Here is a 14,485-nt window from a genome sequence, read left to right on the forward strand (position 1 = left end):
CCTTGCTGGATAACCAGAATTTAGAAGAAGTTCGTTTATTCTCTTCTATTCAGGTTTAAACTCGAGAGCCATTAAATTGGATAAAGAAGAAACGAAGCGTTTGTTCTTGATAGAATTTACTTATAATTCACGCAAACAAAATTCCTACGAGTGTTTTCCAGGGTATAAAATAGACAATTGGTATTACGCTATGTCGGTTTGAAAGCTCAACGAGAAATCGTCGACGAATTAGAAGCGCGAAGCAACGCGGACGAAATCTTCCACTAGCAATGAAAGTTGTTAATTCCAGTTTAAGAAGCAAGGCAAGCTTTGACGCGGTCGGACTTCGTCGTGGTTCCCTAATTTGCCCGCTGAATTTCAAAGCTATAGTTTCGAACGTTGAATCGTTGCTTCGAAAGCGTCAAGGTATCGAAGGAATCGTAACAATCCTCAACTTCGCTCGAGAAAATACGGTAGAGCGATAGAAAGAGAAAGAGAGAAAGAGAGAGAAAGAAAGACACAAGGAGTGAGGAATATGGGAGAGAGCGAAGGGATAGTTGCAGAGTGTTGGGCTGTGGAGACAAATTGTCGAACAGTGCTTGCGGTCCGACGTACACATGTTCACCAAAGTTAGGTTACATTTAGAAAACAGGATTACAGTTCGCTTCAGAACGCTCTGGCTATCGCACGAGGTTCAAGACTATGAAACTGCAATGCACCTGCACACTGGACACGCAGGTGGTCTTCCGGGGTTCGTCCACTTTGTTTCCACTGGCGGTTTCCACGCGAACGTGGTCAAACTTCGCGTCAGTCTGCGAAATCGTTGGGACCGAGCCCGTTGTTGCTATTCCACGCTCTGTCCTTTTGTACATATAGACTAGTTAGGTATGAATGGATATGAGGTAATGCTAAACGGAGATGTCTCGAAAGTAGAAGCGAGTCTTTGCGATACAAGCGCATAAGAAGAATTTGTGATAGAGTTATTGCGATCTCTTTGCCTTGGATCGAATTGAAAATGAAAATTCAGCTTCTAAGAGAAATGTAGTACTTCGTGATTTGCTTAAAGCCTTAAATAAGAAACTGAATGTATAGCCTCGTTCGAATTAAGCAGGTTATCGGTGGTTTGAATCCAAGTAGCTTAGTCTCAAATTGACATTCGTATACACAAACCAAATTATTTGGTTCGAAAGTCTTTTAAATTGGAATAATCTTAATTCAAACGGATACTTCATGAGAAATAGATATCTAAATTGAAGTAAAACCTAGAGCATCGGACAATTTAGTGGTTTGAATCCAATTTACGTATCATCAGTATCGTTGGTATTGGTTAAGTATTAAGATTTGAAATGACATCTTTTGTTTGCAAAGTATCGAAGTATCGTACGGAGGTGTACAGGTTACGTTGAAGGAACATTTCAGCAGCACTCTACGTCTCAATGTTCGGGTCGCAATATTCAGTTTACCAGGTCATGTTCGTTTGAGTTTACCGAGGAGAAAACGCTGTATAGATTCCTTTCAAGTTTGCAAGCACATTTCATTATGAATACAGGAATTGTTGGTTCGAAATTGCTTATGGAGGAAAGGCGATCATCAATATTGGATTCCTCTATGTGAAGACACGCGCTGGAATAAAGAGGGACATCGTTTCCCTTTTTCACGTACGTATTCTACGTGTCCTTTCTTTGAAAAAGCAAACAAGACCTCATCGTGTTTGCCCGTCTAACCTAGGCGTTTTCTTCTTCGCAAACTTTTCCGAATATAACGTTTCCTGCGCCATAGAAAAGCAACAAAACCGTTTTCTCATGGTTTCCTATTATATAATGAATCATAAATCCAGTAGTCGTTTCTTTGTAGATATACTCATTAGACTTCGAAATTTATCGTTTTAAAAGAAAAAATGTAATAAACATGAAGCATAACCTTTCCTTCCTTTTACAATATTTGTTTGACAATGTCTCAGAACGTATTTTAATTTCACATAGTGTAAAATTAATACCAAAGCAGAGTAAATCAAGTTTTTACCAGATCGAACACTACATTATTAAATTAAATATTACAATCCAATTCTATGAGAATTCTTTTTTTTTTTTTGCTAGACCGAATATTCGAAATATCGTTGCTTTATCTTTTTAATTAAGAATGAAAGGAAACTTTGATCCACAGTGGTAGCTTGCGTACCACAATAAGCGTTATCCATACTAAATAGTCATACAGATGAATAGTCGAGACGAAGGTAATTAATTAATTCGTCTCACGATCTGGTATCACCGTTGGAACTTGTTAATGAAACAATGTAATGAAACTTGTGAACGGATCAAAGTTTGATCCGTGAGGAAAATTCGAAACCGGTATAGGAACCGCAAAAAGATGGGCCAGCAAACGAGAGCGGAGGAACGTGCAGCGAGGGCCACTTAGCCTAGGAAGAGGATAGGAATGGAGGCGTGACGAAAGAGGGCCGTTTAGGTTCGTAAGAACTTACGAGCAGCCCGAAATGACCGCAGCATTCGGCCTCGTTCGACCGAGCTGACTCTTGTTGCCGCTTCGCGAGTAGTTCTGCCTCAACTTTTTTTTACTGCCTGCCTTCATTTGCTAGAAGAAACTTTCGGCCATGATGGCGAACGCAATTGCGCAAAGTCGTTCAACTTCTTGAAATTTCTTCTTTTTCCATCTTTCGTTCTCTCTTTTCGCTTTCTTCCGCTCGCAACGAACTAAACGGACCGATTCAGCATAGAATAACAATCGGACGAAGACTCGTCGTCACCAGATCGCAACGGTAGATTGAATTTCATTTTAAGACTCAGCGGATCTTTTCTGAACTTGACCTCGCGCTTCGCGAATACGATCGATTGGCTGGTAACGTTGCAGAGCAACAAGAACCGGAGTAATTTAAATGCGAATATTTATGAAGAAAACCTTTCCTGAGGAAATCATATCCTTTCGAGAAGAGGGAAAAAGCGAATTTAATGGTAAAAAAATATTTATGCTTCACGAAGCGTAACGGTGTTTTAGATTTCATATTTTGCTCGAGTAAAGAGAAGAAAAGTTAATGATATCCGGTAACGCGACGATGTGAATATTTTATTTAAGATGCGTCTTGCGTTAATTATCGATGTTAAAATTCCTAGTATTAACAGTTGAGTAACATGATTCGGTATTTGGGTTACATCCGAAAACTTCCCCGATATCATAAGAGGAAGTTGATATTATACGTATATTATAGAATACGAGTAACAATTATCGAAGTAATTATCGCTGACAATTAACGTAGAACGGATGAAATGCAGTCACCTAACCTACCGTAGAATCTAATAGAATCTAACGCTTCTTCTGTTGACTTTTCGAAACTTCGACGAGAATAAGAGAACACCGGATAAAGCGACGAAAGGGGATAGCAGCGTCTCGTAATTAATTAAAAACATTTAAGGTAAACCTTTCAAGCTAAGGTCGATACCGACACCAGAGAACGTCTTCTTCTCGCTATAACTTGGTTCTACTCTTGGCTCGTAGCAAATCTTCATCTTCTTTCTCTGGCACGAGCTACGCGGATTCGTTCGTCTCGCGCGCGCACACAAATTATTAGAACGACTCTCCATCTCTCTCGGGTGCTCTTGCTATCCCACCGTTAATTAGAGTACAGTCTGCTACTGACGACAACCAACTGCAAAGGAGAATCTTCACCAGCACGCCCTTTCCTACACTCCGCCACTTCGTCACCCCCACCACCCTCGTAGCTATCCTACGACTGATCTTTACCGCGATGTTTGTGGCTTGAATTATTCCACCGAATCTCTACACGACTCGTGAGTGCCCTTTGAGCGGACTTACAAGGCCAGCTTAGATCCTAAAATGGTCCAACCGGGGTTATCTCCGAGTTGTTTCAGAACAATTGCTCACGAGCTTCCATATGAGACAGACTGACTAAAAGAAATGTTTGTTTTGGACTAAGAATGTTTTTTATGCTATGAATTAAACGTCTCGAGACACAGAAATATAAATACAAACGTAAATTGACGAACGAGTGCCACTTTTCTAAGAGTTACTGCGCTGACTGACCATACATATACCTGTTCTACTTGCTCGACGCTCTAACAGTATGGATTACAAATGAATTATTTAAAACGTAACGCGAAAGTTTCAATAAATCTTTGTAGATACGATTAGACGAGTCAGCTGTACAAAATTGTTCAATTAATATTCTGTTTTATAAAATTTTACGATCAAATTCGTATTTAATAACCGATGAAATATTTAACAATAGAAACATCGACGATAGAGTTTGTTCAGATGAGGTAAATTTGACGTAGTTTCAACAGGAGGATAAGACCTTAATTTCTCGCAATCGAGTACCGCAAATGATTAAGCTCCATTTGTGGTCAGCCCGTGCGAAGTTTCGAACTGGGCGACATTTCTCTGATCGGTATAAACTCGTATCAATAATCGTAGATATATCCGCAGGAAATCGAGTTACTTTGCGCACGTTTAGAATTGATTTCCAACCTGCAAAGCTGCTATATCTTTTCAGTGAACAGCCACGCGATTACTTTTCGATCCGATCTACGTGATCACTGAAACGCGAACGCCGTGTTTCAACCATAAAAGATACCGTCTTCTGAGCGTGATAATTCGATCTCCGCGTGATGCATTGTTATTGATCGGCAAACAACTGGTCTCGCTTCTATAAACGTTAATAGAAAAGAATCGCATGTGCTGGTCGTTAACAAATGCGTCTCGGTGTGGCTTTATCCTTCGCTGTTGACGAATGATCCAATCTCAATAAGTGAAACGAGTTTTCGAGAACAAAAAAACAACAACGAACAGCGTAACTTTTCTACCTTAACAAGAATATGTGCTCGCTTGAGCGACCATGCTACGATAATCTCGCTAATTAATAAGTTTCTCTTTCATCGACCGAAACAATCAACAGCTAAAACATAAACGAATCGCCACGGGAATTAACAGCTTCCACGGTTCGTTACATATCCAACTGACTTGATTTATTGAGAATAAACGCGGCTTGGTTTCACTAACGAATCGATTGCCAATATATCTTCCGAAATCTCGTCTAATAAAGTCGCCAGTTTCTTCTACGGGAAATATCAACGCGCTTGTCCAACATCCAAATCGACAACCTGCAACATGAGCAGATTTACACGAAACTAGCCTGATTAAGAGACATCGTCGAAATATTCGCTTACCGAATCGAGTTTCTGTCGAGATTTGTGAGAAACGTGGCCAGAAATTTCATTAGGGGGGACGGGAAATCGTCTAGAAAGATGACGCGCGGCCGCTTGCTAGAGACGCCAGTGAAAACGGATTGAACGCGGATTGATCGTCACACTTGACCCGAATCACCGGGCGCTGATTAAAACACGGCACGGCTCGCAGATTTTCCTATTTGTCAACGACACGTGTCGTCGCGATCTGGTCGCGAAACTTCTCGTATCCGAAGAATTATTAGCGAGACCTGGCCCGGTCGAGCCGTTCAACGCGCGTGTAATCCGAGATCTATCGGTGCCATTGCAAATCATCCTGCTGCGCCAGCCCTTTTCTTCCTCCCTGTGCCGTTTCCCTTCGCCTGCGTATCGGCTTGCTTGTCGCCCGCGCACAAGCTCGACGCGCCATTAATTGTACTCGTTTGCGAAGTTCCGCGCGAGCATCACACTGAGTTAATTGACGCGATCAATCCGACGCTTTCCCCGGTACCGCAGCTGCACAACTGATTGCTGAACTTTGATGAAAAAAAGAGAAGCGAAACGTAACAAGCACACGAAGAAGTTGCCAATGAACATTGCAGTAAATGAAGTCGTATATGTGATATATGAGGTGTTCAGAAGCCACACCGATCGATACGATAAATTAAAATACAGAGAAAGTGACCGCATTCAAATTCCGATTGCAATCTATGATTATCTGTACGACCTTCTTTCGACAAAGTGAGTCATACATTTTTTGAGAAATAGAGCAGTAATTATGTTTCTGATTAATCAAATTGAGAAAACCGCAAAAGTGAAATTAGTCGGTTTAGCGTCTGAGGAGATTATAAAGATATATTCTTTTCGTTCCAAGCCAAATAAAGTCGAAAGAAAGGAGTGAATAGCGAAAAAAAACAGTGGAACAGCTACAATTCAATTTTACAAATTCCATTATTCATAATCGATCTTTCAATCGCTGTAACCGGTATTTCAAGTAGCTAAAAATTGCAGTTTCTGATGTTTTCATTTCCCCATTCGTCGACACGAAATGAAAAACGTGACGAGCTGCGAAAATATGTAAACCGAACGCGTCGATACCGTTATTTGTAAGTCAAGCAGCCACTAGACGGGACCAGCGTCGTTTCAAGATCAAGCGGGGTTGAAAAGAAATTGCACGCGCGTGAGGAACTCTTCTCTCTCTCTCTCTCTCTCTCTCTCTCTCTCTTTCATTCTCTTTTCCTAGTGGAATATGAATCGTTGGCACAAGGAATGAATGAACGACGTTACTCGTGTTTCATAGCCTACGACCGGGTGTAGTAAATTTTCCCGTTTCATTTTTCACGAGTCTTAAACATCCTCGAGATTGTAAGTATCGCCAATTAGACGACGTGCATGGCGTTAACAACGAGAATACAGTTGAAATTTAGCAAGAGTTCAGGTAACGAGTAATTAATTCGACTGGTCTACGAGGGTCATATGACATGACAGTCATAAATTATATTCACATGTACACAGGACTAATGAAATATATTTTTGGAATTTTTATTTAAGAAAAGATTTGAAATATTCATACTGTGGAAATACGATAGAATAGAACAACAAACGATCTAATCAAAGCAGAAAGACAGGAAGAGGTTTTGCAAATTGGAAAATCACAGATTGGACGTAGCGACTGATACGGTAAATTTTTCATTGGAATTGAAATTTTATGTAACAGGGATTTTAATAGAAAGTGACGTTTATCTACATAACGGGTTCCCGCCCGTTTTTGTTTTCACTTTTATGAATTACGTGGTCATTCTGCATTCCATAATCTCGCGTTCTATGCATACACGTAATATTCTTCCTTTGTGCCGTAATTAAATTTATACGATTGAGTGAACCGTTGCACGTTTAAACGAGGGAAACTATTCCATCAATGTTCAGGGTGTAATATACACGAGAAACTTTGTACAAATATCTGTTCCCTACATTCCAGATTTTTCGATATAAACGAACAAAAAAAAACAACTTTTTTTATTTCATACTTCACTTTGCCAGTGAAATAATGAAAATAATCAAAGTGGCAAAACTACTGGTAAAGTCAAATTCACGATCGAAGAACGAAACGTGTAAGAACGAGAGATTTTCATCAACGTTAAACACGATCGCAATTTATGATACAATCTCTACGAAAGATTTATAGTAAAAGAAAGGTACTCACTGTAAGAGCCCACGTAGATCGGCGTCCATGTGACCTGAGAGTGAACGAGCGTCGTAGCCACGAACAGAACAGTGCCGAACCACGCACTCAAACGAGTCGCACTCATCTCACTAACAGCCTCGACAATCGCCATTTCCCACGTTTCAATCAGTTCTCTGCCTTAATATCATCTTTACCGACGTTTCCGTCTCTACTGTCGATTTCTTTTCTTTACACACCGATCCGCTGTATCGTCGATTTTATTTCTACCCCGAACAAACATAGCCAATAATTCTACGATATTTCGTCTTATACTTTGTTTAATCTCTTTCTTCTATTATTTTGCTAATCTAAGTACGAACTACCTCCGTTCCACCCTCCTCCGGCAATTAGTTTCAAATACGTAAAATCAAATACGTGAAAATTATACGACAAAATCGAAGTCGTGTATCTAGATTTATCAACGTAACGTTCAAACGAATCGTTCATAAGTAATTAGCCGCGCAAGTAGTAAGTTAAACTCGCGGTGATTTCGTACAGTCGACACCGACTTGGAGAGGTTAATGATCCGTGAACGAGCATCTGTTTTCGTGCGTTTCAAAGTTCGCGGTTAAATTGTCCGTAGTATTATCGGCTTTGAAATTAGAGAAACTTTTGAATTAGCGCCACTTTATTCTCCGCATCCTGTTTTTCATCTTGCCGGGGCGACGATACGACGGAACTTTGTCCTTAGTTACTTTTCATCGCGACAGAGTCTTCGTTTCCACGTCAGTTTTGATTTACACGGGACTGCACCTCGCGTCTCTTTCCCCGAAACCACGTTCTTCTGTGTCATACGCGTGCACGATCATCGTGAATGAAAAATCTGTGCCCTGTGCCATCGTTTCACGGTCTCACAAAGGCGCGTCACGATACTCTGTTTCTACGCGAATACGTTCGACCTCGGTTCAATCTCCACACCACGATTTTCGTTCGGCCTTTTGTCTCTGCTCTCTCCACGTTCTCGCTATCTTTGCTGCGAGATTGTGATTTTGTCTGCAACAAAACCGAAAAACAAAGAATTTCGTTAGAACAACTATACAAGTGACTGATTCCAAAGAAATATAAAGATAACAAATATTATTTTATTTCTATTCAGAATCTTTATGGGCGTGTAATAGAAAAAGGGAAGAATTTATAAATCCTGAAGCACCGTTGAAATATTCTACATCCCATCTAAGAATCTTTCTCATGTCAAGTTTTATACGATTATCATCCTTCCCCCTAATTTTTCATTCCGTTAGATCAACTCAAATTTTCCCTACTTTCCTTATAAAGTTCTGTTTGAGAGATAGGTACATAAAATTTACATTTTTTGCCATGCAAAGTTAACCATTTGATCTTCTTTGACCCTTTTCTTTACTAGCCTTTACCTTCCTTAACATCGTTATAGCGCATACTTAACAACTCGCTCTGGCGCTATTAATTTTCTATGAGCTTATCGATCATTCGAACTCCTGCTTTCTCCTCGGTTCTCATCAAACAATGTTACACCAAGCATCATTAAATATCGCACGATCTATTTAAAATAAAAAAGATTTTTCAAAATAACGCCTCCAATTTACTCTGTCAGCTAGCGTACTAATTTTAAAAAAATCAAAGATCCAACATATTACTTAATTCGCGTCACGGCAAACATTGTCTGACGAGTAAAATTTTCCACCGACTTTCATTATCGTAGCAACGTCCATCGGATCCCAATAAGACGTTCTTGCGGCATACCCTCGATAATGAGGAGAATCCGTACAAAACATACTGAATACTTCTGACAGGTCGGATCCCAGCCGCGTACAATGATGTTCGCGTTTTCATCCCGCGGAAAATGTCGTCAATGTCTCGTTAGCGTATCTCCATCGGTGTGAGGAACAAGTAAGACACGGCATTATCGATCGTCGTGTTTTGCGGGCATCTAGAGTGACCGTGATATCTAAGATGTTATACGAGAGATGAGAAGAGAATGGTTATAACGAGATAGAGTATGTAATATCTTAGCGGTTCATAACGTGACAAGTCGGGGCGAAGTCGCCGGTTTTAACCTGTTATTTACTCGTTATCTCACCGTTTTCGACCCGACCCCTAGTCCCAGCCGGTAGTTATGAAAGCTATCCTTGTACCAGACAGCTTCACCGAGAACATTCACCGATTGTATCCTTCGCTGTCTTCCTCTTCTAGTTACCGCGTTCTGTCTGACCATATGCTGACTTATCTACTTAGCTGTTGGCGATCAAACTTTGGACATTGCCAGTGCATTTCCCCCGATATTGAAGCGAAGTATACTACTTCTTGGGACGAAATTGAACACCTTTCGAATGTTTTTGATTCGATAGGATTGAACGATTGAGTGGTTCACATTAAGACAAATATTCGGAGATATTAAAAGATGTCAAGTGGCTATAATTAAGATACGATCAAGATATAATAAAGAATACTGTTCGTTGTTTTTATAGATGTGACATTTCCGATGAATAATGTAAATTCTGTGTGCTCCGCCCTTATGAGCGAACATCAGATACTATGCCTATTGATACGTTTGGAAATAATACGTGAGTTATATTAGAAGATAGAGAATCGATAACATCGCATATGTTTCAATTCGGGAAAATTATCATTATTTGCGGATAACATTATTAAGAAGACCGCAAATTATTACGTAGAAATGTTTCGTAGAGACAAGACGCGTTTCTGTATGAGACTCGATTCCATTAACCGGATGCTGGCTTATTCTATAGGTCAGTCGAGTATACCCGTTCCGTATCCAATCGTCCAATTACAGGTCGCCGCGTCTATTGGAGACCAAGTCGTTCCCACCCGAGCCTGGCCAAGTGTCTCTTTATACGAAGAAGCTTCCATTCTTTAACTTGGCTCTTTCTTCTTTGACGGTGGACCTAGAGGAAGAGACAGAAGTGTGGGAGATCTCGTCGAACGCGGCCGCGGCTCGAACGAACCCATTGAAAAGGCGCCGATGCAGTTAACTTAATCCAGGTGCTGATTGGACACGCCAACCGAGAACGACGGAACATGGGAAACCGGGCTAGAATAGAAAAAAAAGCAAAGAGGTTGCCTAGCAGGGTGGACTCCCTCCAATGGAGCTGACCTTAATTGTGCCAAGCAATTATGGCTACTTCCGTTTGATAGAAGTAATGCGCCCGTTAAAAAAGAGAGACCCGGCAAAGCGGGAATCTGTGGTTATGAGAACGTCACCGACACAAAGGAAGCCTTTCTGCCTCTCTTCCGTCCAATAAAAAGGTTCCGACACTCTCTCCGCCGGTTATTACGATTCCGTGTCCTGTCCCTTTCTTCGCGACTCTCCACGATCGAGGACGAGGGTTAGGTGTCGTTTCAACTCCACGGAAAAATAAAGAGAAAATCTTTTCGAGAGGTTCTATGGCGCCAAGTCTATTCAACGTTGAAAAAGGTAAGAACAGAGTTCGATATCTCCTGGCGAGATTGCATGATTATATTGTACGTAGGGAGCTTGTTGTTGGTATCTAAGAGCGGATAGGAAGCTGTAGAGAAAATGGCTACCAAAATGGAGATAATTAACTTCGTGTTGTGGCTCAAGTCTTTTGTCAAGTCAGCCGTGATATTTTTAGTAACTCCGTTTTACTCGTAGGGATTCTCTCTTCGATATCCGGCTTGATTATCAAGTGTATGAAAATGAGATTGTTTTATAGAAATAACTTACAGGCCCGTTCCATCTTTTTCTTTTTTCTTTTTTTCTTTTTTTTTTTTTTTTTTGTTTTATTCTACCCAGTTATTACGAAACATGGTTATTCTTATACGTAGTATTATACGTAATCATATCGAACACGCCACGTACCACTTATCCCTCGTAATAAAAGGTAAGTGGATTGTTGTGTGACTTTGGATATTACATGGAATATATGTGCCCTAGATAGTCGCCTCGAAAGTTTCGTACGATAACAGATTACTGTTATGAAATATTCAAATCTCTCTTACGAACCCTTCATACTCCACGGGCGAACCAAAATCGAGATATATTTGCTCTGCGAGAAGACAAGCAAAATTTTGTCGGAGAAATATAAGAAATCAGTATTACATACACCTTATACCTGGTTCGGACTTCTCATTACGTTTTATCGCGAGTTAACCGCAAGCCAGACATTTTTCCTTTCTCGAATTGATTTTGCTTTTAATTTAATGAATTTCAAGAAGAAGAAATTGCAGAGCTTTCGCGAGGCTGTAAAGCACCGTTTGCAAGGTAATTGCGAGCTTGCACAAAGATCCGAACAACACGAATGTTGAAATTCTCAAAAGTAATTACTTCTGAAATTTGCAGCCTTTTAATCGTTCTTCGTTCGCTGCTAACAAACCCACTTTGCCATTTTAATGGAGAAGCAAACAAATTTTTTTTCACAACGTTCACAGTCGTCTCAGCCCTTTACTCTTGCTGTAGAAGGAAAGCGGAAATTGAAAAGAAATTGCTCTCCGCTTTGTGGCTTCCTACGTTCGATTTCATTCGATTAGGAATCGAATCCGTTTTGTAAGTTGTACACGTCAGTCACGCGACAAACTGTTGTAATTATTAATCGAGTCAAGCATCAATTAGTCGAAATATCGATTAACCGTGCATCAGAGGCGTGTGTCTTGACCTGTACACAGGCACAATTTCGATTATCCGTGGCTTTCAATGACTGTGCGTTTCATTATTCGATTAATGAACCGTCGCGATCGGGATTGCGACGCCATTTAACGTCAAATTTCGAGGATATTGGATAGAATCCATATATCGCCTCGTATGTCGCACCATGAACTAAATAAAACCATAAATTTCCTAAGAAATACGAATAATGAGCTATTCGAATCCATCGTGTTTTGTTATAAGACGGATGTTCGTATATTTATGAAAAATTTTAATATGGGCAACTGTACAAAATATTCAAAATAAAATACTGTTTCTAATAATTAGAGGATAAAAAGTATCTCTATTCGGTTTCCATTTCTTTAATTGCATTAATAGGATACGAATTTGCACAAACATCCGTAGTCTGTGTATTACAATTCCAACTATTGTTAAGTTTACCATTCTGTGTAGAATTTACATTTCACGAAACACTCTGTTTGAGACACGCTTCTAAACAACGGAACCATCTCGAAAAACAGTTTTGAATTAATTGCAAATTAACACGCTCACGGTCCACTTTGTTCGCGTCGTTAACACAGAGGTAAAATATTTACTCCTCGCGTGTTCGTGTTTGCGGACAAAACCATGAAACGATTCTCTGAATCTGAATATCCAGCCTGAGCGTGGCAAACGTTCAAATCGTTTCGTTTTCTTCATCGAACGCCCAAGGCCTATTTGATCGTGCTGGAACAATTTCTAGCGGACGCATACACGCGTCTTAACTCACCGTCCTGCCTGCCGTAACATTTCAGACCAGAATCGTTCCCCGTTTCGGTGTATAAACGTGCGGCGACGATTTGAATTTATACGCTCCGATATAGCAGCGCGATGGAAGTTGTAGAAATGAATCGCGAGTTAATATTCTCGACGCGAGCGCCTGAAATTCTAGATTTCACGAGATGCAATCGTGTTTCGTAAACTTCCGGCGCGCAGTTACGATGTAATACTTTAGCTATTACATTTACATCTTTTCATACCTTTTCATAGCTTCTTCGCAATTTCCCTGCACGAATTAAATTGTTTTCTGCCGTTACTAGTTCGCGTCGATTAATTTTCCTTGACTTTTTCACCTCGAACTATCTTTCAACCCGTCACGTTCATGAATCTCAGTTTCCGATGGATTTTACCCTTATCGAGAAAGAAAATCTCTCTTTTCCAACCCCTGTTCTTAATAGACGCTCGCGTTTCCATTTGTTTCCGCCGTTCTCGATGTTACGTGTCGCGTGACGTGAATTTCCGTACGAACGTAATCAAAGCGAGCTCCTCGTAATGGCTCGACACAGAGAGAACATCAGATTTCAACTGACTGATTTATTTCTCGACCGAGGGATAATGACACGTTCGTTCTACCGTGTCGAGCAGAGATGTTCTTTCTAAATGTTGCCGGAGCTTTTCGAACAGGAGATGGCTGACGATATTTGTTTTTCACTTGGCCGAGCGAGGCAAATATCCGACGTGTTGTTTGCTCGAGCGGAACTTCCGGTTACGCGGCGAGAAACAACGCAGACGCCCTGAACGTGACAACTTTGAATCAATTGATGCGTTCCCGGCGATCTTTACTCTCCAACTTTTAACGAACGCAACGATTAAAACGATCTCGGGAACGGTAAATATTCCGTTCGATTCTCGGCGAATTCATCGGGATAAGATAAAGAAAGTACGGCGGAACTTCTCAATTTGAACAACGATTTCTATGGGAATCGAGGAATGAAAAGGAACAAAACGTACTGGAAATTTAAGTAGACGACGCGGTGAATCGATTTTTTAATCGAGGAAAAAGTATAAAAATTAGGGATGCTTTTGTAGGGATGCTAAGAAATGGTTGCTTTTATTCAGATTTACATATGACTTCGTTTATTTTTCCTCGTGCGATCCAATGCTCTAGATTCGCTCGATAAATTTTCACTAACATGGATTCTCATAAATTCTCACACAATCCTTTGACTTAAACTCCTGTTCCTTAAAATACGAACCCGTTAGAAAGTTTTCGTAGGAAAGAGGCTGCATTTCCTTTGCCCCCGTTCTTTTCTTTTTCACTCTTTTCTTTTCCTTTTATTCTACAGCGTTACAAAACGATAATTGAATCGATGACAAATGGCAAATAGATATTTGAAATATAAATGTACATTTTTCACAGAACTAGTAGTGACGTTCACCGATTTTTCTAATCAACTGTTGTACATGTGTCAAGGGTCAGATAGCGAACAAACGCAAAATTTCGTGTCTTTTCCCCATCAGCTTTTTCAAGCAAAATTCATCGCGTTTCATGGCTCGCGAGCGTATTTAAGTTGCGAATTTTCCTGAAATTTGCAAAGATTATTTGAGCACGCGTGATCCTTTGTACCTAATCTTCCAAACCATTAAGATGAATGTAGAAATTTGCTGGACCATTTAACGCAGAAAACGCGAGTTACTGAATCCAAATCGTAACCTCAATACCGTCCTTAA

At 40.4% G+C, this 14,485-nt stretch overlaps 1 protein-coding gene across 10 annotated transcripts in view; it reads right to left on the reverse strand.

The window, feature by feature from the left end:
- LOC100643756 overlaps nt 1–14,485 on the reverse strand; it is a 269,723-nt gene that overhangs the window by 209,983 nt on the left and 45,255 nt on the right. For 3 of the 10 annotated variants that reach the window (XM_048413828.1, XM_048413815.1, XM_048413804.1), the window contains exon 2: nt 7,375–7,567. In XM_048413828.1, the coding sequence (XP_048269785.1) occupies nt 7,375–7,507 (133 nt within the window). In that variant the 5' untranslated portion in view covers nt 7,508–7,567. Of the gene's footprint in view, nt 1–7,374; nt 8,389–14,485 lie in introns of all 10 variants that reach the window. The other 7 variants (XM_012320389.3, XM_048413797.1, XM_048413792.1 and 4 more) reach the window with 3 other exon arrangements.

Source organism: Bombus terrestris, chromosome 2 (genome assembly GCF_910591885.1).
Source record: "Bombus terrestris chromosome 2, iyBomTerr1.2, whole genome shotgun sequence".
Taxonomy (NCBI): domain Eukaryota; kingdom Metazoa; phylum Arthropoda; class Insecta; order Hymenoptera; family Apidae; genus Bombus; species Bombus terrestris.